The sequence below is a fragment of the Colletotrichum fructicola genome (genome assembly GCF_000319635.2).
Source record: "Colletotrichum fructicola Nara gc5 chromosome Unknown KSG_Nara_v1_contig02, whole genome shotgun sequence".
In the NCBI taxonomy this organism is placed as follows: Eukaryota; Fungi; Ascomycota; class Sordariomycetes; order Glomerellales; family Glomerellaceae; genus Colletotrichum; species Colletotrichum fructicola.
The window spans coordinates 5,128,861-5,155,493 of NW_027094052.1; the positions used below are offsets into that span (position 1 = coordinate 5,128,861).

General features: G+C 54.9%; 11 protein-coding genes across 11 annotated transcripts; 6 read left to right on the forward strand and 5 right to left on the reverse strand.

The window, feature by feature from the left end:
• Positions 1-671: 671 nt before the first annotated feature.
• On the forward strand, positions 672-2,482 carry CGGC5_v004184 (Heterokaryon incompatibility protein 6, OR allele; the record flags this gene model as incomplete). Its single annotated transcript, XM_032032984.1, has 2 exons — positions 672-2,313; positions 2,364-2,482. 2 exons carry the CDS (start codon positions 672-674, stop codon positions 2,480-2,482), a joined length of 1,761 nt encoding a protein of 586 aa, XP_031887530.1.
• A 1,996-nt stretch (positions 2,483-4,478) lies between these two features.
• Positions 4,479-5,456, forward strand: CGGC5_v004185 (uncharacterized protein; the record flags this gene model as incomplete). Its single annotated transcript, XM_032032982.2, has 1 exon — positions 4,479-5,456. The coding sequence occupies one exon, from the start codon at positions 4,479-4,481 to the stop codon at positions 5,454-5,456; it is 978 nt and encodes a 325-aa protein (XP_031887724.2).
• Positions 5,457-6,056: 600 nt separating this feature from the next.
• On the forward strand, positions 6,057-7,655 carry CGGC5_v004186 (uncharacterized protein; the record flags this gene model as incomplete). The annotated part of the gene is made up of 1 exon (XM_032032981.1): positions 6,057-7,655. One exon carries the CDS (start codon positions 6,057-6,059, stop codon positions 7,653-7,655), a length of 1,599 nt encoding a protein of 532 aa, XP_031887723.1.
• A 427-nt stretch (positions 7,656-8,082) lies between these two features.
• mcm6 (DNA replication licensing factor mcm6) lies at positions 8,083-11,031 on the reverse strand (the record flags this gene model as incomplete). The annotated part of the gene is made up of 3 exons (XM_032032980.1): positions 8,083-8,214; positions 8,270-10,691; positions 10,757-11,031. 3 exons carry the CDS (start codon positions 11,029-11,031, stop codon positions 8,083-8,085), a joined length of 2,829 nt encoding a protein of 942 aa, XP_031887720.1.
• Positions 11,032-11,740: 709 nt separating this feature from the next.
• CGGC5_v004188 (Uncharacterized protein) lies at positions 11,741-12,326 on the reverse strand (the record flags this gene model as incomplete). Its single annotated transcript, XM_032032979.1, has 3 exons — positions 11,741-11,782; positions 11,839-12,125; positions 12,185-12,326. The coding sequence occupies 3 exons, from the start codon at positions 12,324-12,326 to the stop codon at positions 11,741-11,743; spliced, it is 471 nt and encodes a 156-aa protein (XP_031887719.1).
• Positions 12,327-15,395: 3,069 nt separating this feature from the next.
• On the forward strand, positions 15,396-17,025 carry ufaA1 (Tuberculostearic acid methyltransferase UfaA1; the record flags this gene model as incomplete). The annotated part of the gene is made up of 4 exons (XM_032032978.1): positions 15,396-15,806; positions 15,887-16,551; positions 16,607-16,862; positions 16,915-17,025. 4 exons carry the CDS (start codon positions 15,396-15,398, stop codon positions 17,023-17,025), a joined length of 1,443 nt encoding a protein of 480 aa, XP_031887722.1.
• Positions 17,026-17,172: 147 nt separating this feature from the next.
• REX4 (RNA exonuclease 4) lies at positions 17,173-18,171 on the reverse strand (the record flags this gene model as incomplete). The annotated part of the gene is made up of 1 exon (XM_032032977.1): positions 17,173-18,171. The coding sequence occupies one exon, from the start codon at positions 18,169-18,171 to the stop codon at positions 17,173-17,175; it is 999 nt and encodes a 332-aa protein (XP_031887721.1).
• A 379-nt stretch (positions 18,172-18,550) lies between these two features.
• esa-1 (Histone acetyltransferase esa-1) lies at positions 18,551-20,120 on the forward strand (the record flags this gene model as incomplete). The annotated part of the gene is made up of 2 exons (XM_032032976.1): positions 18,551-18,636; positions 18,701-20,120. 2 exons carry the CDS (start codon positions 18,551-18,553, stop codon positions 20,118-20,120), a joined length of 1,506 nt encoding a protein of 501 aa, XP_031887716.1.
• Positions 20,121-20,712: 592 nt separating this feature from the next.
• Positions 20,713-22,231, forward strand: CGGC5_v004192 (Uncharacterized protein; the record flags this gene model as incomplete). The annotated part of the gene is made up of 2 exons (XM_032032975.1): positions 20,713-21,252; positions 21,332-22,231. The coding sequence occupies 2 exons, from the start codon at positions 20,713-20,715 to the stop codon at positions 22,229-22,231; spliced, it is 1,440 nt and encodes a 479-aa protein (XP_031887715.1).
• Positions 22,232-22,476: 245 nt separating this feature from the next.
• On the reverse strand, positions 22,477-24,266 carry CGGC5_v004193 (Meiotically up-regulated gene 157 protein; the record flags this gene model as incomplete). Its single annotated transcript, XM_032032974.1, has 4 exons — positions 22,477-22,568; positions 22,622-22,804; positions 22,853-24,060; positions 24,127-24,266. 4 exons carry the CDS (start codon positions 24,264-24,266, stop codon positions 22,477-22,479), a joined length of 1,623 nt encoding a protein of 540 aa, XP_031887718.1.
• A 617-nt stretch (positions 24,267-24,883) lies between these two features.
• Positions 24,884-26,450, reverse strand: Pold3 (DNA polymerase delta subunit 3; the record flags this gene model as incomplete). The annotated part of the gene is made up of 6 exons (XM_032032973.1): positions 24,884-25,065; positions 25,119-25,863; positions 25,911-25,978; positions 26,033-26,238; positions 26,288-26,343; positions 26,397-26,450. 6 exons carry the CDS (start codon positions 26,448-26,450, stop codon positions 24,884-24,886), a joined length of 1,311 nt encoding a protein of 436 aa, XP_031887717.1.
• Between the last annotated feature and the right edge of the window lie 183 nt (positions 26,451-26,633).

Below are 26,633 nucleotides of genomic sequence, written 5' to 3' on the forward strand. Positions count from 1 at the left end.
TTGAAGCCGATTAGAATATTCATAGATTTCCAACCAACAAGTTGGTGGTGCGGAATCGTTTCCCGTTCTACCACACCTCCTCACCACTCTCGACGTTTCGTTCTGGTAGGGTCAGCCTGCGTCTGCTTTTCCTGCACTTTGAGCCACCTCTTCGATAAAGATTTATCATTGGCCACCGGCTTCAGCTGCATTTCACTGCAATGCATTCTGTTTACCGAAACCTGCCCCGAGGGTACATTCGGCTCCTGACCGTTCACCCGGGCAATGAAACAACCGCTCTCTCTGGCACACTTCATTCAACACCACTAGAAGAAGCGCCCGAATTTGAAGCAGTGTCTTATGCTTGGGGCACCGGAAGCTTTACGGAAACTTTGAACATCATCTCCAACCCCGGCACAGTGTCCACCTCGGGTGAACACGAAGTTTCTGGCGCCGGGCATATTTCGATCACTCGCAACGTTACATCCCTGTTACGCTGTCTTCGCCGCGAGTCTGAGGCTCGGATTCTTTGGATTGACGCCATCTGTATCAATCAAGCTAATATCTCAGAGAGAAGCGATCAAGTGCAGCAGATGCGAAAAATCTATTCTCGCGCCCGAGTAGTTGTCATCTGGTTGGGACCGGCAATCGAAGGCGATGGAAGTGATCGTGCAATTGCATTTCTAAACCAGATGGGTCAAAACCAACAACGACGCAGCAACACCACATCAGACGGTTCGGTTCAAGATGACGACAGTACTTTCAGCCAAGATTACAAGGACGGTTCTGAGTCCACTAAGGTCATTCCTTCAACTCATCTCCTGACTGCGCGTGCGAGCACCCACCGGGATCTACTCAGTCCTGGCAGAATGCTACTTTCATTGATGACCACATTCAGAGACTGGGTCCAATTATGGAGCAAGTACATCAAAACCAAGAGCTCCGAAAACTATAATTACTACGTCAACGTCAAAGTTTGGAACCCGTGGGAGCTTCGGAAACGAAGTCTGGCACGCAGCAAGACGGCTCGCCGGGCTCGGCTCGAGATGGCCTATTCCGTTGACATTAAAGTCGACGAAGAGATCAGTCATGTCAGTCTTGGAGCTCCAGGTTTTTACGATAACGAAATGTTTCGGTTCCACGAGGAAGAATTTCAAGATGACTGGGCTGCTATCGACGAGCTCATCCACCGTGATTGGTGGAGCCGCACCTGGGTTGTCCAAGAAGTCTGGAGCGCGGACGGGAGGGCGGTTCTTCAATGCGGGCAGCAAACCCTTACGTGGGAGACTTTTCAGAACGCCATGAATTATCACGACCACTGGGATGACATGGGCTCGTTGATAAAGGGTGAACGTGCCGGGCGGTGGGGGCAACTTCAGAGACGCTATGGGCTCGCTCTTCATTTATGCAAGATGAGACTGCTGGACGGCAAGCTTTCCGATCTGTTGTGGAACACATGGGACCGAGAAGCAAAAGACCCCAGGGATAAAGTGTTTGCTGTCTTGGGCCTTGTCGGCAAAAACAAAGGCTTGTTGTTGAAGCCCGATTACTCGAAATCCGTCAGACAGGTATTCTGCGAGACGGCTCGAGATGTTATTCGCACGGAGGACAGCCTCGATATTCTTTTGGCCGCGGGTGGACCCAGAAACGATGTCGACGGTGTCCAGCTTCCGTCCTGGGTTCCAGACTGGCGGAAAGAAGCGAACGAGGCCAGACCGGTTCTGTTCGTTAACCGCGCGCGTCTGATTTCTCCATTTTTCGGCGGCTCCATGGAAGTCAGACAGGTGTTCGGGCATGGTTATGCCGCTTGCGCCGACGAGAAGCCCGTGGCTTGGTTTGCTGGCGATCTTGACACTCTGCATACTCATGCTATATTCGTTGACGAGGTCAGCAATTCGTGTGGCACTGCTCAGGGACCTGGCCCCATCGAACCTTGGTCAATTCGTGATGAAGCTTACTTCCTAGCTCGTTATGCTCTCCCTGGTGCAGCCCAGCCTTGGTGGATGGCTGAAGAGAAGGCCAAGAATGAGGCGAGATGTTGGTGGTTGAAGGCAAACCGGCCGAGGAGTGACTTGCGACACATCGTTGACATGACCTTGTGTGCCGGTTCTGCGGCCGATAGCACTACTTCTGACGTCATACGAAACGTGATGCCGTTGAGGCGATTTTTCGTCACGAAGCATGAGAGATACATGTGCATAGGTCCCGCTGCGCTGCGGCCAGGCGACAAGGTCGTCATCATTGCCGGTTGCAACTTTCCCATTATTCTGAGAGAGAAAGTCGGCAGCTATGGAAGATCCACGGGAAAGTATGAGCTTGTGGGGGAGGCCTATGGTGAGTTCTCGCGCGATGAATTATCCAGAAAAGTTGACTAAGACATGCAGTGCATTCCATCATGGCCGGGGAAGCGATTTCCAAGATTCGAGAAACAACCTGGTGGGAAGATCTTCTCTGGTCTCGCCCTCTGAAGCGAGTGAGATGGCGCGAGGTTGCGATACAATGAGAGAGGCCCCTTTTGCAGAAGGCTCAACATTCAGAGGTTCGACTATCTTCGCTCTCGGCAAAGCTTGATGTGAGCAATACTTGTATGATGTTAGTAAACGAAATCGCTTATAACTATGGACGATAAGGTATTTGAGAAATTGAAGGATTAGATTACCCGCACCCCCTTGGGGCAATTGGGAAGTTGCACGCATATTTGTTCACCGGGCCCTGTATTCGGCAGCCGAACGAGGGCCAAAATGCAATTATTGATCCAAAAAGTACCATCTGCACCTTAGCCTGCGTCTCCGATCCCCCTTTCGGTTCACTTTTGCTTACTGTGGCGCCCTCAGCCTGATATGATCCAATGCAAGTTGACGGAAGTTGAAGTGGACGATAAAAAAGGCACCAATGGAATGATTGCCTGCCTGTGTGACCTCGTGTGTAAGCCAGCCGGTGGTGGGTAAGACAGAGCCTGACGGAGTGTTTGAGCTAGGTAGACATGGTGGCTAGGATGTGGTTCCTGGCTTCGAATTTCTCTATTAAAGTAGGTTGGGTAAAGCCAGCCTTTAATTCAAAGAGTTGACCCAAGCTTATGTCGGCAGCTCCTTTTACGGCAAAGCTCCTACGATCAATATGTCTTCCCTAGACAGGCCAAACCGTGCTGATAGCGCAACTCCATGGGAATATTCAGGGATGGAGATGACGCGGTTGATATCTGGTTCAAACAGCTCAACTTTTTTCAAAGGGCAGTCACAGCACCAGTCTCGATCCGAGACGGAGGAATCAATTCAGACGAAGTGAGCCCCCTTTTTGCGTGATGAAGGCCACCGATGAAGCGGTACACCTCCTGCCTCAATGTATTACTTTTGATACTGATCCCCTCGCGCCTTTGGACTAGGCCGAATTTTCAATGGAAGGAGATTATCCACAACACTCTGAAGGCATGGAGTTTGCACTCTCTCTATCGCCTCTTCTATGATAAAGTGCATGACCGTACGAAAGTGGTCATCTACAAGCACCGACCCATGGCACTATTAGCCGCATTGATACATTTCCCTCCCATCATAGCGACTGCTATCATGGCTCGCTTCGTTTTCCGCGAACACTGGGTTGGGGCCCACCTAACACCGCTTCGTGCGTGGGATAAGCAGGCCGCTTTGGCTATTCAATTTGCTGCAAAGCTCATCGAGAGCTTCATTATCGGATCTCTTACCACAATGGTCTTCACGTTTGTGCGCATGGAGGCAACTATGCCGCAAGGTATACCATTGGCAGCCTTTTTCGCCAGCCACGAGTACAAGTCTCCAAGCTTCATATGGTCGAATGACATATTCGCTATGTTGCAAGGGCAATTCTCCTCCGTCTGGAAGAAAGGCTTCTTTATTGTCTTTTCACTCACATGCTGTGCGTTGGCCGTACTAGTCGCTCCTGCAATCGCAACCATCTTGATGCCCATTCAAGACTGGTACAAATTAGGCGGTTCGTGGGCCTGGATCGATGTCTCAATTCAGGAGATGTATCCTAGTATGTTGACAGCCAATAATACCCTCCATGGAGAGATATGCCACGTCACCGGCGATCTACGCTGTCCATCAGCTGGTTGGGAATCGTTAGAGCAACTTGCGAGCTTTTTCCCGGGCCAGAGGAAACTTGAGGTGGATAAACCTTTGTACACCCGACCTCCAGGACTATGGCCTCTACCTACGACGGAGTCTGTGCTGCTAGCCAGTCTAACCGTTCGCGAGCCTGTTGAAAACCCGGAGATGCAGTGGGAGGATTCCAGGATGATGTTGCCTCCCCGTGCAACGGGTGCAGGCCTCGTCAAAATAACAGCGCTCTGGGAAACGGCCATGACACGCATGGGACAAGAAAACGAGAGAAATTACAGAGGATCTGACTCCCGGTACACCACATACTCAGAGGTGGCATCGATCACGACACGGTGCTTGGCTAGGAACGATAATCGACCACTTCAATTTCCCGATGTCCGAAACCCCCAAACGCTATATAGCCCTATGATAATCGAAGATGTTGATACGGAGGATCTTCTGAAGAGTATGAACGGTTCTATTCCTGAACTGTTCTTCTTTGACATCAACCCGGAGGGGGACTTGGCAGCGAATGCCTCAATCGGGTCTGTTGTCTCCCTTCCGGTCGAAAGGAACGAGCCTGCACTTTATGGTTGCATAACCAACGCCCAATGGACGGCCGCCCAAATTCATGTGTTTCAGTACTACCATGTCAAGACGCAAGAATGGTTCGAAAAGAGTGACTGGGGCTCCAACCGTATGATCACCATCCGTACATCCTATGCGAACCTCAGCAATCCTATTGTGGAAAAGACAAATACAACTGTATTCCAGAGGCTTGCCACCACCGCTGGGCTTGCCTCACTCGAGAACAGGGGGCCGGACTGGACGCCGTGTCACATTGAGACGTTGATCAACGGCATGCTCATCAACGCGATGGCGCGCACGGCACCCAATGCCCATCTCATCACAACGCTCAAAGATGAGAATGGTGCGTGGTGGCGTCACTTCTTTCCGCGGAGTCGCCTCTTTGAGCGCCAAGACGCCGCAGTAGATGAGGCCGCCTTTGCCGTCGAAGAAGCCGATCAGTCACGTTTTGCCTCATTTTATTTCCGCGCGGAAATGCAAGGTTTTGCGTATAGCAACCAAGACAATACAGTAAGAAATCTGGTGTTCGGGTTGTTCGTGTACTGTGGTATAGCTGGGCTTTTCGTGCTGTGGAGTGTGGGAAGGGGCATCACGAGCTCAAGTTGGGATTCAATTCCAGAGCTGTTGGCACTAGCCATGCGGAGTCCGCCTCCAGGAGACTTCACAATGCCAACTAGTGTCTTGGAAGACACCAAAGCACTTAGCCATAGGTACGGCATCATGGCCGAGAAGGAGGCGTTGTTTCTGCGACCCATAGATGACCATGAAAGGATTCCGAGAGACAAGAGAGTAAAGCCGAACAAATTGTACCGGTGAGGGATTGTTCGGATAACACAACCAGTAAGAAGAACTTCAGAGTGATTAATGAGATGCCAATATGATAGAGATAGAAAGACGAGACAATGCATTTCTTCTCATCAGTTGCAAGAAACGAAAAGTTTCACTTCAAATGGGAAAAGAAAGGCGCCTTGAAACATCGAAACAGAAATCTTTACGTACCAATGTTACAGTTGATACAAGGCAGATTCGGGTACACGAGGTTAGTTCAACCAACTGAAGCCATTCACATCCAGGTCCCATCCACCAAGTAGCGTCATTGCACCGAATTGACAATGAGGAACGAGTAACCTCTGAGCAAGATTCCATGGACAAATTTGGGAGCACTTAGATGTGCCGACTAATCACGGGCACCATGTATGTAGGTATCGCGCTGAAACAAGTCCGATACATGCATACGGTCAAAGCTCTATCGATAAGCGGATAACGTCGCGATCGCGCCGCACTGAGGATTCACCTGCCGCCTCGGCACGCCCCCTGTCGGATTCATTGGATAACCTCCTCTTAGACAAACGCCATAAAACACACGGCTATGCTGGCAATGGACAGCCCACCAAGCCAGAAAGCCCAACCGTCGTGATGCTGAGCGGCACGTGTCTCAGGCTGTCCCTAGTGGTCGCCGTCTTCCTCATCGCCGCGATATTCCTGGTCCCCCAGCTGCCCCACGTCGGCTACAATCCTCCCACCCCGGTGAACAACCATGCGCCAACAGCGCCGGCCAAAGACGCCGCCAACAACGCGAACAAGGGCGGCAACGATGTTGCTGCTACGATATCCTCGACCGCTGCCGCCGTGACGGCATCGTCTGCGCCCTCGAAACCCGCGACACCGGCATCCGATCCGGCCCAAGATGCGCAACCAACCTCCAAGACGCCGTCGAAGCTCGAAGCCGGCCAGACGCTCTCTCCCTTCCACTTGACCTCCCCGTCCGGCCGCTACTCCCTCCGCCTGCTCGACAGCGGCGCCCTCTCCCTCACCGACACCAAGACCGAAGCCGAGCTCTTCACCTCCGACACCGAATACCACTGGCCCGTCTCGTGGCAGGTCGAGCTCACCCAGGAGGGCGTCCTGATGCTCTCCTGGTCCAACTCGACGGCCGCCCCCTACGGCGCCACCCCGTGGATCTCCAACCTCCTCCCCGATTGCGCCTCCGCTGACTCCAGCGACGGCGCCGCCGCTGAAAAGCCCGTCCTCGAGCTGCTCGACAGCGGCAAGCTGCACATCCGCGCCGGCTCCAAGACCACCTGCACCCTCCACCGCGCCGCCGACGACATGGGCCGCGCCGCCATCGTCTACACCGGCTTCCTGCGCACCTACCTCCAGACCTGCAAGGCGCAGAACGACAAGCTCGTCAAGACCTGGACCGGCTCCGGCGGCGTCGACGTCCACGTCTTCAGCTACGACACGGACGTCTACGACGCCGCCGGCGACAAGGACACCTCCGACGAGGCCACCATCGCCAAGAACCTCCGCGCCTGCTTCGGCGACGCCCTCAAGACCGTCGTCGTAAAGAAGCTCGACGACGTCAAGGAGAAGGCCGTCGACCCGCCCGACGTCCTCGTCAAGGCCTGCGGCGCCGACAAGCTCAACCACCAGCTGAGCCAGTGGAAGGCGCTCTACCTCGCCGCGCAGCAGGTCCAGCGCTACATGGTCGAGAAGGGCGTGTCGTACGACTACATCTACAAGGGCCGCCTCGACCTGCAGTTCTGGGGCGACGGCTCACCCGCGCTATCATCCCTGAAGGTGCCCGAGAACGGTATCCTCGCCCCGCGCGTCGCGCTCGACTGGACGTGGTACTCGATGCTGCACGACGGCGAGCTGCGCGCCGGCGTCACCGACATCACGGCCTTCGGCCGCCCCAACGCCATGTTCACGTACCTGTCCCTCTACCGCGAATTCGTCAACCTGCGCACCGTCGAGAAGAAGGGCGGCCGGTGGAAGGCATTCAACACGCATTCGCGGGAGAAGACGTTCAGCGGACAGGAGCCGTGTACTCCCGAGGGCATCCTGGCGTATTGGCTCAAGATCAACGGGATCGCCGTCAAGACGGAGTGGCGGTTCCAGATGGGCCTGTTGCGGAAGAACGGGGAGGTCATTTTTACCTGTCCCGAAGGCAGAGGGTGGCTGTGTCCTAACTTCATCCCGAACGTCAACCAGGATGGCACGTTCTCGTCGTAGGCGTGCATGATAGGAAAGAATGATGATGAAAATGGTTTCACGATACCCGGTGACATTGCAGGCGATGAGTGCCAGAGAATGATACGACGAGCAGCGTTTGCTTTTGCTATTGTGATACGAGATCAACGATATTAAAGGATGCTGAATCATTGCGGTCAAACAATAAAAACTCCATTGTTGATAATGCCTTGCCGCATGGCCACATGTCTTGCTATCTCGGCTTTCTGCTTTATATGCATATCCGCTTCAGTAACGCAGAATGTCCTCCAACGCCACAACTCCCAGGCGGTATCAACACGTGCCCAGCCGTCCCAACTGCTCAAGGCTCAAAAAGGCCAAAATGCTGCAGACATTACTTTTCTCATGATGCATTCAACTGTCCTCCATTTTACTTCAAAATCAACCAACGCCAGAGAGAGATATCCACTCAAATCTCCTCGACAGCAGCGTTGGGATGAACGACGTAGACAATCTTCGCTGCAGCCGCAGACGCGCCTTCGCCGGCGTTGCCATCTTCGTCCATCAAGCCCTCGCCGCGGATGGCCATGAGGAAGTTGTTCTGTCACCTGAATTAGCATCTTTTCAACGAATCGTATGACTGGACACCCGCTTACCTTCACCATCTTCTTGAGCACCATGTTGGCCAGGGTCTTCTCCTGGTGGTAATCCTCCTCGCCCTGGAGCTCGTCCTCCTTCTGCTCAAGGTACCATTCGACAAGCTGCTCGCCCTCAACACCCTCACCACCTTCGTTCTCATCCTCGACGACATGCTGCAGGAACAGGTTAACCATGCTGACGTACTTCTCGTACGTGATGGTCTGCTTGGGTCGCGCGGGCGCGGCCTCGTCGACAGCCATGGCAGTGTCATCCTCAATGGGCTGGCCAGCGGCCTCAGATGCCGCGCGACGCAGGGTAGCGCTGTCCTCGGGCTCTTCATCATCAACCTCGACATCATCGTGCTCGACAGAGATGATACTCTGTCTGAGAAGGTTGAATGCCTCATTGACCATCGGGGGTGAGATTTCCTCAACACAGTTGGCCTTGGCGATGGCCTCGGACAGACGAATCATACTCTCGAGCTGACGAACGGTGATACGGTACGAGTTCTTGCCGATTCCGCCCTGCGCGTCGTCGGCGCGGAGCTCCTTGTACCTTTCGACGAGAACCTCCCTGGCCTCGGCGGTGAATTCCGGGCGGAACGTGCGAGCGAAACGGATGTATCTTTGGAGTTGCTCGGTGCTAAATTCGGGTTCGATGGCCTCGTCACGGAGCTGGTGAAGCCCGACAATGTGCTCGGCAAGGTGGCGGTCAACGGAGTCATTGCACTCATCGAGAACAACGAAGAACAAATCAAAACGAGACATGATGGGGGCGCTCATGTTGATGTTGGCGCGGAGAGTGGTCTTGCGGTTATAGCGACCACCGACGGGGTTGGCAGCGGCGAGAATAGATGTGCGGGCGTTGAGGGTGGCTTGAATGCCGGCCTTGGCGATAGAGATGGTCTGCTGTTCCATAGCTTCGTGGATGGCAACTTGGTCGGCAATATCCATCTTGTCGAACTCGTCGATGGCGCAAATTCCGTTGTCTGCTAACATGAGAGCACCAGCCTCGATGGTGAAGTCACCTGTCTCCTCATCCTTGACGACAGCGGCCGTCAGACCAGCGGCGGAAGAAGCCTTACCACTCGTATAGACGGCGCGGGGCGCGAAAGAACAGATGTACTTCAGGAACTGAGACTTGGAAGTAGACGGGTCACCAACAATGCAGATGTTGATGTCGCCTCTCAGTTCCATGCCTTCAGCAGTGGTCTTGTGAACACCAGACATGAGCTGGAGAAGCAGGCCCTTCTTGACGACTTCGTGACCATAGACTGTGGGCGCCATGGATTGCACCAAGCGGGAGTAAATGTGATCGCTATGCACCATGGTACGCAGCTCGTTGATCTCGGACTCATTCATGGAAGCGAGAACAGCCGCCTGAGCAGCTTCAACCGACTCGGCAGTCTCTGCGGACTTCTCTGAGGTCAACGAGCTAATGACGTCCTGGACCTGGCCGCTGGCGGACTGACCCGCTGACGAGGTATCTGGGACGACCATGCAAGCCAGGAAGGCCATGCGGTAGGAAAGATCGCGCACACCGAGAGCCTTCAGACCCGTCACGCCAGAGCCACCAACGTCGGCAGGCTTGTCATCTCTGATTGCAGTTGGCTTCAGGCCCGGCAGGCCAAGCTGGCTGACATCTGGCACGACGATGAGCGCACCCGTGAAGATGCACTTCTCACCTGCTTTGGCTCGGTCGACAATCTCACCACGCAGAATGACGTCCATCGTACGAGGCATGCTTCCTGTGGGGATCTCAGAGCTGTTCTCCTGAATGCGCACCTTCTGCCAGTCGACAAATGTGCTGTGCCTAATATCCAACCGCCATGCCTGGCGGTTCTGGCATGTTGAGTTGGGGCACTGCGTGGGCTCCGTGTATCTGAAAGTCTGCTCGACGTTTGGCACAACCGATCTGCACGCCTCGCACACAAAGGTTGCGAGCGACAACTCAGGACGGACCTCGGATGTTCGCGTGACCGTACCGGAGATGGAGAGAAGTTGACCGATATTCGTTGCTCTGAGGCTGCGCACTCTCGAGATAAGGGGCATGTTGTAGAAAGCGATATTGAAAAGCTTGTCAGTCTGCTGGTTGGCCGTCTTGGATCCCATTTCCGACTGGCTAGCGGAGCCCATGTTGCTGGCAGCGGAGGTGGCTTGGTTGCTCGACGAGGTTGGCTGTCTGTGCTCCTTGAAGTATTGCGGTTCGTATTTGGCGATCATGTTGTGTAGAGCAGCGGTGAGGAACGGGAGGAAGCGGTAGTATCCACGGAGGACACCGTCGGCCAACTCTCCTTTATTCCAGGACTCCAGGTGTTTCCAGTCAACGTAGAAGGTGGAAAGCTGGAGCGCACGCATGCCGTGGATCTGGGCGACATAGTATTTGTCCGTGGTGACGGCGCTGGATGTTGGGGCAGAGGAGGTAACGTCCTCAACAAACCTGTCAGACGTATCGTCAGGTATGTTCTTGAGAGAAGCCTCAAAGCTGAAAGAAGTGGTACTCACTGCTCGATGAACTCCTCAAAGTGCTCCTGGACCAGTAGTCCGATCCTGTCTTCGACCTTGGGGACGTTTGAGGCGTCCTGTATCCTTGAGCCGCGCGGAACCTGATCGTCAGCGAAGCCCTCGGCCTCGTCGTCGCTGGGAGCGCCCATGCTCTCGGAAGGGGGCACTCTTGGCCTGCCGGCGGAGGAGCTGGGCATGAACTGGCGTCTAGGGGTACCCGCCGCGCGGGACGGGGCGTCCGACATCATGAAGCCGGCGTCGCTTGAAGCAGCCATTGTTATTGTCCTTAGTGTTGCGACTGCTCAAAATGTGGTTGTCTGTTCGGGTATGATGCAGCAGCGCTGGCGGTGGGGGGTTGAAGGCGGTGATGCGGGATGGTGATTTTTGGGGGAGGTGGGATTTTGGGTGGTGGGATGCGATGGATCCTTTTTCGCAGTTGGAGACGGCAGAATTGGCCAGGGGCTTAATTGATTTTGACGCGAGAGGGGCACAAGTCGCGTTGGGGACGCGTTGCTGCTCAGGGGTGTCGCGACAGCGTAGATTGAGTACAGTGGCGCTAGTCTTCTTCGGGTTAATTGTTAGTGCATGTCGTTGAGCAGCACCTCGACGTCTGCAGTTGATCAAGTACATCCGCCCTGCGCAGTGGATGGTTGTTTTGCATTTCTTATCAATCGGAAAGAACAATAATGTTGATGATCTGTGAGATATGTGGTATTTTGTCTGCCAAAATACGGCGCCTTCCTTTCCAAACGCCTGAACAATGCAATTATGCGGCCATCATCTGCCTAAGCAAGATAACTAACCAACGAACTCAATCTAGCCGCGGTACTCTTTTAGACAGCAGCACAGAATGCAGCAATTCTTTCTTGTGGTCAGCATCAAGATTGAGTGCCCCCGTGACTGCCCGATTGGCCTCTCTTGGTCACCTCCGTGGATGGGGCTTCTGGGCTGAATATTCCCCAGCAATTATGCGCCATCATCTCCCTATGCGCCGTTCTTGTTGTCTGGTGATGCGTATGAGTGTATCTGTATGACCAATATTAGTAAGACGAGATCAAAATCGGAACACAGTCACCACACACCTGGTCCGCCACTGTGAGCCACTCCTCGATACTCCTAACATATGGATCCGACGCAGCCTCGGCGCTGGCCTCGTGTCCCCAGATGACCATCTCGTCAAACTCGGCCTTGACGTCCATGGCACCCACTTCAACTAGCGGCTCCTCCTCTTCAACCTCCTCCTCGACTTCGGACCGCCTATTCTCGATCTTGTCGCTCTTCTCCATCACCACTCCTCTGTACTGCTCGGGCAGCTTGACCATCGTTCCGTGGAGCTTCCTTCCTCGAAAATATGCTACGTTCTTTCCATCTGTGATGGAGAGTCAGGATAGTGCTTCGTTTCAGGGGGAGAACGGGAGATGTGCGAACCATCTGTCTTGGTGGGATTCCAAAAGGAGGAATCGACCTCGCCAATTGGGCCGTCGTGATGGATTCGGCAAGGCAGCAGGTTAGCCACTGCCTTGCTCTTGCTAGAGTCGCCGGACTGGATAGAGAGGATTGGTTGCGACATGTTGCCTTCGTATCTGGTTTAGCCCGCAGGGGATGAGAGTTGCAAGACTTGCGATTCTTTGGACCGAGTATCACACGACGCGTCTTTTCCGAAAGAGACGCGATCTGAAATCAATTAAAGCCGATAAGGCGTCTCGATAAGCTTATCGGAATCGATAAGACAGGTCTTGGCTTCAGAAGAGAGGGTGTGGTGCACGGTGCACGAGCCCCCCTCCAAGACCTTTCCTCCCGCTGTTTCAGTGGCTTCGGGCCAGGCCAGCCGCAAGGATTGTACTGTATGCACGCTGTATGTATCCGACCACATCATGACGGCACGATAGTCTTCCTCGTCAACACTGCCCATGCTTACACGCTTCGTTCACTGGCGGAGATGTTCTTAGCGTGTGGCAGACGGGGAAGCTACAGGCGCACTTTGAGTCAGGCTGCGCGCTCTGGCTGGGCTGAAGAGGCTGGGTGATGTTACAAGGCGCGCTGCTGCTGAGAGACATGCATCGTGCTAGTTGAGTCTTGACACCAGAAACTTGTCCAATCCTCGATCAACACCCAGCCTCCTTCGAGACCCGAATGCCTCGTCTTGCATCTCTAGCCGTTACCACAGGGATCGTTTCCCATGGCCCAGGGAACAAGGCACATAAGCCTTATTAAGACGGTCGGTCCCACGGGCGGGTTAGGTGTTTTGAGACAAGTACGTGGTCAGTTTGGTTACATACCCAAGTTGCTGCAAGACCGGATGTTAAAACACCCAGAAGTTCCGCCCCAGGCCCCCCAGCCACGTTGACACTTTTCTCGTAATGATCCCATCCTGTTTCTTTATTCCTTACAAAAATCCAATATTCTCATACGTACAACTCAATGCCCATCTGACCTCTGACTTTTTTCCCTTCCTCGGAATACGAAGTTCGGAGTCGAGTCCTGCACGAAATCTCAGCCATGCAATTGGCGGCGGCGGTGGAGAGGATCAAAGTCTTGATGTCATTGACATGAGAATAACCCCTGCCGAATTTCCAGAAGCACACAAAATGCTCCGCAGACCCTGTGCTTCCCCCTCCTCGGCGTTTACCATCTACGGGGACCAGCCCCAAATCGGGTTCGACGCCTCGTCTAATTCGTTGTAGCTCGCCTCTCTCTCACACGGCGACGATTCGAGTCACTCGACAGCTCCCGCAGAGCCGGTCATCGAGCGTTTCTCTGCTGGATCGGAGCTCGCACCGACGGACGGACTTTTGTTCAAAGATGGGAAACCGGTGTCAAAGGAAAATCGTTGACGGCTCGACTGGCATTTCAATCCAAAGCACCCTACCCAGCCCGTCGGCAAGCGGACTAACCCAAGGGGAATGTACGACTAATCCACTGGCCAGCCGTCCTCGCCGTAGGAACGAATGCTGCCGCATCGCAGGCCCTGCAGGGATCTGCCAAGTGCTGCCATTGCATCAATGCAGATATCCTCACTTGCTCCAGCAGAGAAACCCCCATTGCTTCCTTTTGCTCGTGAAAGCGCATTGTCCCAGTCCCTGAAAATGCGTGCGCCCATGTAGAGACGAAGGAAAACGCGCAATCATAGTCAGCGCGCTTGATGCAAAATAAGCATCTTCATCCGATGGCCGATGGACTCCTGAATCGTCGAGCCTGCCCTAGGCTAGGCTCCGTTTTGTTTCGTCCGCCCGTCCCTCTGCCAGCCGGGGACAGGCAGCGTTCGACGGCTTCTCGAAACCTGCAGCTCGTGCTTCCATCACTGACACTAGCAGCAGTTCGATGGCTGAACGTGGCTCCGGCCGGACGCTCCGGGGCGGCGCACTGGCCGGTCTAGTGTCTATGGTGGTGGTGGTGGTCCAGGACTTCGTTCCGTGGGATGGATGCAGGTACTTTGGGCAATGTAATGGTTCTTGACACGAGCAGCGAATGAGCTTGCTCAAGGCCAAAGGTAAACTCCGATGAAGGCGCACATGCGTTCGTTGCCATGCGCTCGGCTCGCCATGTCTCCGTTGGTACCAATTGACATCATGCCGTCTTAGCCCTGCCCTAAGAAGAAATGTTGAGAGTTTGAAGCTGCTGCTGCTCTGCTCATTCACCCTTCTTCTCTGTTGCGGTTCTAAATGACACGCAGCGAACACTCTTGAGGAATCACCCAATCCACACCAGACGATCGGTGCCTTATTGCATCTGGATACCTGTGTCTGAAGAGTCTGTACAAGGATACATCTCAGGTTCAAGCCAATGCCGTGATCGTTACCCATAACGTCCATCGACGTCCTCAATGAAACAAGCGATGGCCAAGGCCTCTGCCCCTCCCGAGAGATTCCCGTCTGAGCTACCCCTGCCGCACCCACCATCCCACTCATGCTCATCCCAGTCGGGACCCTCTCCCGCCCACATTTTTGGCCCTCGGGCTTGCGACGGTACCGATGGGCGAGACAAGAAGCACGCGCTCGTTGCATCCGTGACGAGAGAGAAAGGGCAACAAGAGCATTTGCCGGTGGCCCTTTTTTTTTCTTCTGTTCTCTTCTAGTTAGAGTGAACACCTATGCGCCGCGGGGCTGGCTCCTCTAACCACCCCTCCCAGCCGTTGTCGCCCTCCAAAAGAAATGCTGTGTGGTGACATAGTGTAGGAATAAAATGATCGTCCCGCCCTGCCTCGTGGTCTCAGATGTGAACACCATAACGTTCTGACCTTGCCTTTGCTGCTGCTGCTACTTCTGCTACTGCTGCTGCTGCTGCTACTACCGTCCTGCCAATAACTAAACCTTCCGCATTTCTTAACCCTCCCTCCCCCCTCCAATCCCAAGTCCAGCCCCCCTCCATCACCGAGGAACCAAAACAAAGCAGATGCAAGATCCCAGAGTTGTACCTTGAGAGCTTGCTTTAGGTTCCCTCGGCGTCCCGCCCAATCCAATTGACGGTAATTCGGTTCGTCCCCAATTCGTACCACCGCCTTTTTGCGCTTTCCCGTCTTATACGTCAATCGGCCTTTTTCCTGTTTCCCCCGCGCTCCCTCGAGAAAGTTGGGGAGAGAGAGAGAGACATATAGAAACCAACTGAGTTTTTTTTTGCCTTTCCTCGAACGGAACCGATTATGCCCAAGCTGCCCTCTCTCGTCCCGGCGGCCGTAGCCCAGCCGCTGTCCCGCGGGACGGAGCTGGTGAGAGGTGCGGTCGGGAGCCTGACCTGGGGCCCGGCGCTGTCCGTAGCCAAGCCCGCCATCTTCTCCGTGTTCTCAAAGATTGAGCGCGGCACGCTGCTGCTGGTCGACGAGCCCGCCGAGTCGAGGCACGTCTTCGGCCAGAAGCTCGGCGCAAAGTACAACGAGAACCTCACCAACGGTGACCACCATGTCCCGCGCCGCGCCGACGCCGTGCCCCGCGTCGAGCTGGTCGTGAAGAGTGATGCCTTCTGGATGCGCCTGTTCCTGTTCGCCGACATGGGCTTCGCGGAGGCGTACATGCTCGGGGAGATCGAGTGTAAAGACTTGACCGCCTTCTTCCAGGTCAGTAAAATGTTATCCTTGCGCGGCATTTCATTCAATTGCCTGTCACAGTGAGCTAATGGGTGAGCGGGCGCAAACAGCTGTTCATTGTCAACCGCGAAGAAATGGGCAACGGGACGACGTGGATCTCAAGCTTCTCCGCCGCGATCTCCAGCCTGGCACGCACCACGAACACCCTCTCGAACGCGCTCCTCAACATCTCGGCGCATTACGACATCAGCAACGAAATGTTCGCCGCCTTCCTCTCGCCGGATATGACGTACTCATGCCCCATCTGGCAACCGCACACCGACCCGAACGCGCCGAAAGAAAGCCTGGAGGCCGCGCAGATGACCAAGCTGCACCGTTTCATCGACGGCGCGCGCATAAAGACTTCGGACCATGTATTGGAGATCGGCACCGGTTGGGGCTCGTTCGCGATCGAGGCGGTGAAGACGACGGGGTGCCGCGTCACCAGTCTGACGCTGTCCAAGGAACAACAGGCCCTCGCGGAGGAGCGCATCGCGGCGGCGGGCTTGAGCGACCGGATCGAGGTGAGGCTGATGGACTACCGGGCGCTGGAGGTGCCAGAAAAGCCGTTTGATAAGATCGTGTCGATTGAGATGCTGGAAGCCGTTGGGCAGGAGTTCCTGGCGACGTATTTCGCGTGCATGGACAAGCTGCTGAAGAAGGATGGCGGCATCGCGGTCTTCCAGTGCATCACCATGCCAGAGGGTCGCCATGAGGCGTACTCCAAGGGAGAAGAGTGAGTGAACGGCAAGAGCAGGGCTTACACAAAGCGTCGCGCTGACGAGCAACAGTTTCATCAACCATTACATCTTCCCCGGCGGGTATCTGCCGTCCATCACCCAGCTGCTGAACCACATTACGAACGAATCGAGAGGTACGCTCATCGTCGAGAAGGTCGAAAACATTGGTGGCCACTACTCAAAAACGCTGCGTCTGTGGAAGGAGGCGTTCCTGCAAAACTTTGACGAGAAAATCCGGCCAGCACTGAAGCTGGAACACGAGAACATGACCGAGGAAGAGTTTGATGTATTCAGGAGGAAGTGGGAGGTGAGAGGATGCACCATCTGGTCCTTCCCGGTCTATGCTAATGAGTTCTTAGTATTACTTCACATACTGCGAAGCCGGATTCCTGACGAAAACGCTCGGCGATGTGATAATAACGGTTGGCCGCGAGGGCGCTCTGGAGTTTATGGAGGGTATTCCTCTGTAAAGGGATTATTCGGAATTGAAGAGGTGGAATGCATGGCGTTGCGGCGATTGTGGTGAGCCCCCGAAGGCTCAGGCGGTGGTAATGATGAAGGACATTCGGGGTCACGACTCCGACGCAGCAGAGATCGTAGGCGATTAGACTTCAAGCTCATTTCTTCTTTTTAGTCTTTTTTGAGTTCGGCTTCGGTTTTGAAGATGCGCCCCCAGAGCCAGGGAAGCGGTTTGCGTGATCGACGTCAAAGGCTTGCTTGTGTTTGCGGAACAGTAGCATCGTTACCCTCGCGTCCTCAATACTCGAGTGGGCGCCGGTCTGGATGGTGACTTTCAGAATCTCTTCTGCCAATTTCCTCAGCGCTGGTTTCCTGCTGTTGGCGAACTTCTTGAAGCCTGGGTGGTTGGAGGTGTCGCGGATATCCTTGATTGAGTGGCTGAGCTTGAGAGCGTCCAGGTCGTGCTTCACATCATGGCCGACCAGTATCCTGTCCTTAAGTAGTGCGGCAACCTGTGTCTGCACCTCGTTGAAATCTCGCGCGAATCTCATGTGCTTCGGCAGGATACCGCTCACAGCGCTCCGCCAGTCGGTGACCTTTTCTTGCGGCTTCACATATGAGTCGTAAACCTGGCGGCCGTGAAAGTCGACGATGCTCACCCGAGCCAGCACAGACTCGTACCCTCCTTGCCCGACGCCGACCATTTCGCAGTCCATGGCGATGTACTTCCCAACGTCTAGTCCTTCTGTAAGACCGGCGTTGACCTTGTCTTTATCTGACGCAAGCATCGAGTTATTCTTCAGCCCCAGACCGTACGCCTCGGCCAGCGCTTCTGAAGAGACGTCATTATCTGCAGCCCAGAGAGCGAGGGAAGGTGTGGTCCTGAGTTTGGGGTCCAGGTCGACTTCAACCTTGGAACTCTGTGCAACACCCATCCGGCCGCCCTTCGGTTTGGTGGGTTTCTGGATGCTCTTCTGGCTGGGTTTTTGAGCGGCTTTCGGGGCGGGCTTGTTCTCAGACTTGAGCTTCTGTTTTTTGGTTGGCTGCTGGGTTGAAGAGTCCGCCTTTCTCTTCACTGCCCCGGTAGTGGAAGAAGGAGGCGCGGCCTTGAGTTGAGCCTGAAGCTTCTTCCAATTTGATGACAGCTCAGACGCCATGATATCGAGTAAGACGTAGATGTCTTTGGTTTGAAGGCTCACGCCTAGCCCAGCAAGACCAGAAATTGCCCTCGAGATGTCGTATTTGATTGCTGAGAAAGAGTCCAGATTCGAGTGCCAACATCGGGTTGCTCGTTCGAGAATTAGCGAAAAATGAGAAGATGCAATTAACGGAGCGCGGAACGGCAGTGTGGAGCAGCGGGTCCCATTTACATGACAGGGGTTCGCGGCAGTTTCTTCACCGCCTTTGGCTTAATCGCGTTTTCTGCCACACCACCTTCCTCTTCCCGCTTCCACCATCATCTTTTGCGACAGAACCCAGGAAGCTCAGTCTGCGACGAAAATCATCAAACCACAGCCACAACCTCGAGCATTCATCATGGCGGCACACGGCTCCAACGGTGAAGCCACCGTCGGCTCTGGAGAGCCCAGACAAAAGGGCAGGGCCACGCCAGAGACAATCAGGTACGTCATCTCTTCACCCCACCAGATTCCCCATCGGCCACTTCGACTGACCCATGCACCATAGGATAGGATGCATTGCTATGGTAAACAAGGAGGGCGTCCCTCGCAGAGCCGAAATTCTTAGTATAAAAGAAACGAAGAGCGGACGCCAATTCTACTGCAACTTCGACAACTTCAACAAGCGTCTTGACGAGTGGGTGCCGACCTCTCGCATCGACTTTGACCAAGATGTCGAGTGGCCGAACCCGGACAAGGACAAGCCTAAGGATGCAAAGACCAAGAAGGGCACGGCGACGTCTAAGAAAGCGCAACCTGCCAAAAAGTCTCAGAAGAGACCCGCCAAGAGGGAACAATCTGCGCCCTCTGAGGCCACGACACCGCACCCATGGACCGAGTTCGTCGAGTCGCAAAGCCAGAAGATGACCCCCACAGCCGAAGAAAGTCAGGCACAAACCCCCGCGACGGGTGAGGCGAGCGCGACACCAGCGGCTGTCGGTGACGAGATGGACATCGATGGAGACGACGGAGATCAGAAGGAGGACCTTGGTGGTTTCAGCCGCGAAAAAGAGATCGAGAAGCTTAGGACGCATGGTTCCATGACGCAGAACCCTGCCGAGATTTCGCGAATCCGAAATATCTCTAAAGTGCAATTTGGCAGGAATGACCTGTTCCCGTGGTACTTCTCACCGTACCCAGAGGTCTTCAACCAAGAGGACGTTATATACATTTGCGAGTTCTGCCTCGGGTACTACGGCGACGAAAAGGCATTTTCAAGACACCGGCGCAAGTGCACCTTGCAGCACCCTCCCGGAAACGAGATCTACCGGGATGACTCTGTTTCGTTCTTCGAGATCGACGGCAGGCGGCAGCGGACATACTGCCGCAACCTATGTCTACTGTCCAAGATGTTTCTGGATCACAAGACACTTTATTACGATGTGGACCCCTTCTTATTCTACGTCATGGCGAGTCGGGACGACAAAGGCTGCCATATTATCGGATATTTCTCAAAAGAAAAAGAGAGTGCAGACGGCTACAACGTTGCTTGTATTCTGACATTGCCGCAGTACCAGCGGAAAGGCTACGGTCGCTTGCTCATTCAATTCTCATACGAGTTATCAAAGATCGAGGGCAAGCTCGGCTCGCCAGAAAAGCCGCTCTCTGACTTGGGTTTGCTGAGTTATCGACAATACTGGGGTGAGAATATTCTTGATCTGCTGGTGGGATACAACGAGCGCGAGGAGAAGGCGACGATTGAAGCCATCTCTTCGCAGCTGGCCGTCATCCCCCAGGACGTGGAACACACTCTCCAAGCGCTTAAGATGCAGGTGTACCACAAGGGAGAGCACAAGATTGTGATTCCTGAGAAGCTAATCCAGCAGCGCGAGAGGCAGAAGGTGAAGCAGAAGCGCCTCATTGATCCTAGCAGGATTCAATGGAAGCCTCCGGTGTTCACTGCTTCTACAAGGACATGGGGATGGTAAGACAGAAAGGTTGTCAAGGCTAGACACAACTGTAGTATACTGTATTTCAGCAAACATGATACCCCCTGTTCTTTGCTCATCATTCTTCATCATCTTACGGATTGAAGCGTGTCATGTTGGAATACCTGAGAGCTGGCGTGGTCTCATGGATACCATGCCACGCTTCGCAAAATATTATGGGGCGAGGACCGCCCATTCCTGCGCTCAAAAAGGCATGTTAGCCGTTGGGGTGTTGTCTCACCTCCGCAGTCGGAGCGTACCGCTTTGAACTTCACTTTGACACCAAACTCCGATGACATAAATAATCGCCCTCTCCTCCAAGCACCAAGTCAATCCGCTCCGGCACTACTCACAGAGACCTCAGGCAAAAGAGGTAATGAAGCACAGCTTGTTCAAAGTCCCGAAAGATCTTGTCCAGATACCTCACCACCGGCCCCTCACCCACATCGCCCGCCCCTCAGTGTCCCGCGCCGAAACCCACATCCGTACCCGCCCCGCGGCCTATCCCGATCCTATCCGCGTCTCAGTACATCGTCACCCTCTCACTCACCAGTATTTCTCAACGTCTCGATTTCAAGGACAAGAAACCACAATGAACGCCCCTCTCAAAAAGAGACCCATAAACCTCCTCCGGGGCTGGCCCTCGCCCTCCCTCCTGCCCGCAGCGGCCCTCTCCGCCGCCGCCGTCAAGACCCTCGCCGACCCGGCCGTCTACGTCCCCGGGCTCCAGTACGGACCGGACCCGGGCTACCAGCCGCTCCGCGACGCCCTTGCTGAATGGCTTTCGGCGTTCTACCCAATTGCGGGTCAAACGCCCGAGGAGACCCAGGACCTTCTTTCCGCGGCGGAGGCGAGTAGCAACACTGCCCTCCCGCACCACCCTCCCGACGTCAGCCGCATCTGCATCACGGGCGGCGCGAGCCAGAACCTCGCGTGCATCTTGCAGTCCTTCACGGATCCGCTGTACACGCAGAACGTGTGGATGGTCGCGCCGTGCTACTTCCTCGCGTGTCCCATCTTCGCGGATGCGGGCTTCGACGGGCGGCTGAAGGCTGTGCCGGAGGATGATGAGGGCATTGATCTGGAGTACTTGAGAAAAGGGCTCGAAGCCGCTGGGAAGGGAAGCGATGATGTGAGTATTTATCTTTCACCATTGACATGTCATATGAGATTGGGAAGTAAAGTGAGCTCAAGCTAACACACATCCCCAGCACTTTAAACAAGCCAAGAAGCGAAAGCTCTACCGCCACGTAATCTACCTCGTCCCAACCTGCTCCAACCCGACAGGTAAGACAATGTCCCTGCGCCGGCGGTACGATCTCGTCCGCCTCGCCCGCCAACACGACGCCCTCCTCATCGCCGACGACGTCTACGACTTCCTCCAATGGCCCACGACCCACGCCCCCACCGACGGCGACGCATCCTACCCGCCGTCGATGCGCCTCCCGCGCCTCGTCGACATCGACCGCGCCCTCGGCGTGCCGCCCTCCGCCTTCGGCAGCGCCGTCTCCAACGGCTCCTTCTCCAAGATCGTCGGCCCGGGCGTGCGCACCGGCTGGGCCGAGGGCAGCCCCGCGTTCGCGTACGGCCTGTCGCAGACGGGGTCGACCTGCAGCGGCGGCGCGCCGAGCCAGCTCGCGGCGATGCTCGTCGCGGAGCTGCTGGCCAGCGGGCAGGTGCAGCGGCACCTCGACGAGAAGACGCGGCCGGCGCTGGCGCGGCGGCACCGCGCGATGATGGGGGCTATCGCGGAGCACGTGCAGAAGCCGCTGGGCGGGACGGTGGCAGTGCGGGAGAGCTCGTTGGAGGGGGCTGGGGTGTATGGCGGGTATTTCGTGTGGTTCACGTTGCCGGAGGGGATGTCGAGCCGGGAGGCGGCGGTGAGGGCTAAGGAGACGGAGGAGTTGGTTATCGGGCACGGGGCGCAGTTTGAGGTGCACGGGGACGAGGAGGCGGCGAGATTTGGGAGGGAGATTAGGCTTTGTTTCTCGTGGGAGCCTGAGGAGGATGTTGTTGAGGGTGTGGTGCGGCTTGGTAGAGTGTTGAAGGCTATGAAGGATGGGGTTGAGTGGAAGTCATCCAGTGCCTTGGATGTTGACAATGTCAAATAGGAGACTTGACCAAAGAGAAGGTAAAAGTAATATTCTGATTTAAGATGGCGACCCAATGAAGGTCTGAGTAGGTACGTCACGAGCAGCGAGCCAGCTTAATGCAAAATTCGATTTAGGTCATGAGAGGCCCTCTGGGTATAAAAATGCAGGTGAAGCGAATCCAGTCGCCATGCCCAATGCTCCTCCGTCAATCATCTTACAGCGAACCTCTATTTACGTGTGGTTTACAGGGTTGTCCGTCTCGTCTACACTTGGTAGGGTTTGGCCTCTGTGAAGATGAGATGCGGCTTGCGTTTGGCAATGTCCAAGATTGTCTCGGCGAAAACACCGTTGGCCCCTGAAGTAGTTAGTATCGTCACTACCAAGTGGGTTTAGATCTCAAGTTCTTACATGCAAACCAGCTTCTGGTGTATGAAGTGATGTGGTTGACCTCGACACTCTCGTGCACCAGACCCAGACGGGCAGAACGCAGCACGAGGTCCAGGCACTCTGTAATCTCCTCATCGCTCTCAGATGTTTGGGCCTGGATCAACAGACTCATCGGCCAGGCATTGGATAGACCAATGTGGGGTCCTGGCAGAGTTAGTATATCATTCTCAGGTAAAAATGACAATCACTCACCTCCAATTCCATGGAAAGCCCGGCCCTCAAGATAGTACGGGTTGCCAGTCTTCTCCAGAAGCATCTTTCGTGTGTTCTGGTAAGTCCTGTCCTCTGGAGGCAAGAATCCCATAAGAGGCAATGCGAGAAGCGAGGGATAGTTGGCATCGTCCATGAGGATAGATGAGCCGTATCCGTCAACTTCGTACGCGAACACGTCACCGTACTTCTTGTGCTTCACCACGCCGTGCTCCCAAACGCCATCAGTGATGGTCTGGCTCCACTTGGCCACATCCTGCGCAAGCACGTCCTTCCCAGCAGCCTTCAGAACCTCCGCCGTGCGCTTCAACTCGACAGCCATCATGGCGTTGGCCGGGATGAAGAAACCAAGGATGGTCGCATCATCGCTGGGCCTGAAAGCTGATCTCACGAGACCTGTTCCATTGTTGAGCGGGTTGCCTACGCCCTTGAGATTCAACGTTTCGGTTCCGAGGTCCGTCTTGCGCTGGAAGGTGTACTCGTTTCGCTGGTACTGACCCGTCGCCGAGTCAAATGTGGGGTGCGATTGCTGCTCCAGCACGTCGAGCACCGTCTCAAGAGCAAGGTACCATCTCGGCGTCAAAAAGTCTTTGGAGTCGGTGTGCTCGTAAAAGTCGTTTCCCAGAGCTAGGAAATGCGCCAGCGAGTCCAATTCGTACTTGCATTCAAACACGAACGAGGGCTCGTAGACTGGATGCACGGTGTCGTCCTGTCCGTTATGACTCGGCTGCAGGTTCGCAATCGGGGGCGGCTGGAAGGCATTGCAGTACGGTGACTCGATAACGTACTCGGACTGGGTGTTGATGGCGCCGAGGATGAGCTTGAAGATGGCGGGATCTTTCTTGGCCAGGGCCTGGTAGGGGGACAGCTGGTTCGTGCTGTCACGCAGCCACTCTGCAATGATGTCTCCCGTGATCACGAAGGATTGCGGGCCCTCCCACTTGCCCTCGTCGCGCAAGCTTCGGCCATTCAGGTCGACAAATCTAGTGTCCGTCCCGTCGGTGTGGAACTTGACCGTTGTGTCTGTGGTTGAGGGGAAAGCATTCTCGAAAAGCCTAGCCAGGTCGGGGTCCTTCATTCGGGATGTCACATCCTGGATGACCTTCTCAATCGCTTCAGAGTGGAATGTACGACATCGTGGATCGGGTCTTTGGTAGGGGAGACCGAGAGGGCCTTCGCTCAGGGGCTTACTGTAACCAGCAAGTCAGCATCAATTCCCAAGCAAGGTCAACAGCAAAGAGAGGTCTGCAACATACTGGGGATGAGTAGAGTACTGCTCGTAATTGGGGCACGCGCCGCGGTCCTCGCCAGTAAGAGGCTCTTGCGCCGCGGAGACATGGCCGACAAGAAGACCGGCAAGCGGCAGCAGCACGTCGACAAAGGTACGGAGGGACATGGCTTCGAGGCCGAAAAGGCAAGCAGAAGGAATCCGCGGTATATCTTATGTCCGCATGGGTATCGTCAGCAACCTCTAGAAGGGGAGAGTGGTTCACCGCAACGAGTTGTTTTGGAGTTTGATGTCGAGCGGACGGATGCAAGAAATTGGGATGGGAGCTCCCACACCACACCACGACAGCCAGGTGTCCGCTGCGCCTGCGCTTGGCTGGGGCCCGGGGGAATCTCGTCACTGTGGTCCCTTGCAGGAGCTCTGACAGGGCGCCAAACGCCCCCTTAGCGTCCGGCATTAACGACCTGGATCCACTGCGGGGTGCGCGCGGGGCCGCCGTGCCGCCTTCACGTCCGATCTGCCGTGTTTGATGTTGCGGCCGGTGCTGATAAAACATTTGTTTGTTTCTCTTCCGGGATCAACTCATCAGCCAGTTTTCCCGCGCTATAATTTTGAAAGGTCCAATTGAGACATGCGACTTGCTCAATTTTTGATGTCATATCATCAGCTAACTCTGACATCGTCTTCAGGATTCCTTCAATAAGGTAATATTACTTTGTGGTTTGATGTCCATCTCCGAGTGACATGCAAGCCCCCCATTCTAGCCATTTTCACCGGAACTTCAATCACTTCTTAGAGAAGAACGACATGATGTTGCCCTGTCCCTTTGGCGCAGCCTTCTTGGGTTTCGAAGCCTGGCTGCCGGAGCTTGGGGCTGTCGAAGGTTTGGGCTTAGCAGCTGGAGCGGGAGTTGATTTCGGTGCTTCGTCTTCTGAGAACTCCTCCCAGACGGCCTCTTCCATGGTAACTGGTATCCTAACGTCAGTATCAATGATGCCAATACTTCAAGACAGAACCTACCCAGATATCCTTCATCGTCCATGATCTGCTTCTTTTTCATCACCTTCCTCTTGCCGCGCCGTCTGCCGTCGCCGCTGCTAGCAACGACCTCGGACTGCTCTGGTTCCTTCTTCGCTTCAGGTTCAGGCTCAGGTTCCTCCATCGGCTCATCTTCGGGCTCTTCCTCCTTCTCCTCAGGCTCTTCTTCTTCTTCACTTTCCTCCTCCATCATGCGCTTCAAGTCGGCCTCGCGCTCCTTTCTGGACTTCCTTCCATCGGAGGAGGGTTTGGCAGCCGGTATATCCTCGTCATCGTCTTCGCCGTCGTCGGATAGAGCAGGAGAGTCGTTGACTGGCGGTGCCTTCTTCGGTGCTTCCTTGGGTTTGCTCGCAGCCTTTGCTGCGGCCTTCGCAAACGACCCCATGATACCTGAAGAGCTGCTCTTCTTCAGTGGGGGAGGTGCTGCACCCTTCTTGCCGGCAGCCATTGAGAATGGAGACTCCTTGGCAGCAGGCTTCGCCTCTTTCTTGACCGGCTCCTCTGCCTTCTTGTCGGCAGTGGGCTTTGTCGTGGGTGGGGACGGTTCCTTCTTGACGGGCTTGGCCGCGGAAGCAACAGGTGCGGGCGTAGGAACTGGCTTGCCTTTGCGATCGCGCTTTCGTACATTAGGATTTGTGATAGAGCCGTACGTCTCCAGCATTGATATGCTGTCATCACCAGATTGCTCGCGAACCTGCTGGGCAACGTCTGCTAGCATCTGGGGTTCCTTGGTCTCGTTAGTGCCTGGGTATGCCAGGGGGCTACTGCACCTACTCTGATGGGATGACGGGCCAGACTGTAGACATGGAACGAAGAAACATCTTCGTACGTAGCCAGGACCTCTGTAAGCTTGCTTTAGCACATTGCCCAACTAGGCTATCAAAAATCATTCTTACCCTTCAGACGATCGCCAGGAACCAGGGACAAGGAGTAAGTGACGACATCTTCGGACAAAGGCTCGACATCGGGAGGAGAGCTGGTCATCTCGACATCGCCGTCCTCTTGGACGTTCTCCACTTTGCGAATGCCGTAGATCAGGTAGGTCGCATGGATGGTGCCAGGGCGCATGGCATTCTGAGATCGGTGAAACTCATACAGCATACTGGAGAACATGAGCAAGTATAGCGTGCAGTAGATGTGAAAGAACTCACGCCTTTGCAGTATTGACATGAGTCTTGAGTGCCCTGCTAAGACTTCTGTATGTGACCTAGACCATTGTCAGTACCGAGCTTTAGCAAATGAGATGAAGCGCCGTCTTACAATTTTCTCCTCGCTGAGGACCTGGTCCGCCAGGTACTTCTTGTACTCGTCCATGTTCGGAATTCTGTAGTGAGGATGCCGTTGGCGTAGAATAGCAAGACGCAGTGCGGAGGAGTGAAAATGCCCTTGGAGTCAAACCTCGCCCTCTCGCTTTCACGATGCTCTCATGTAGGAGGGAGGATGAGGGTTGGTAGGACGCGATCAAGACGCGTAAATTGATTTCTGGGTACGTACCTA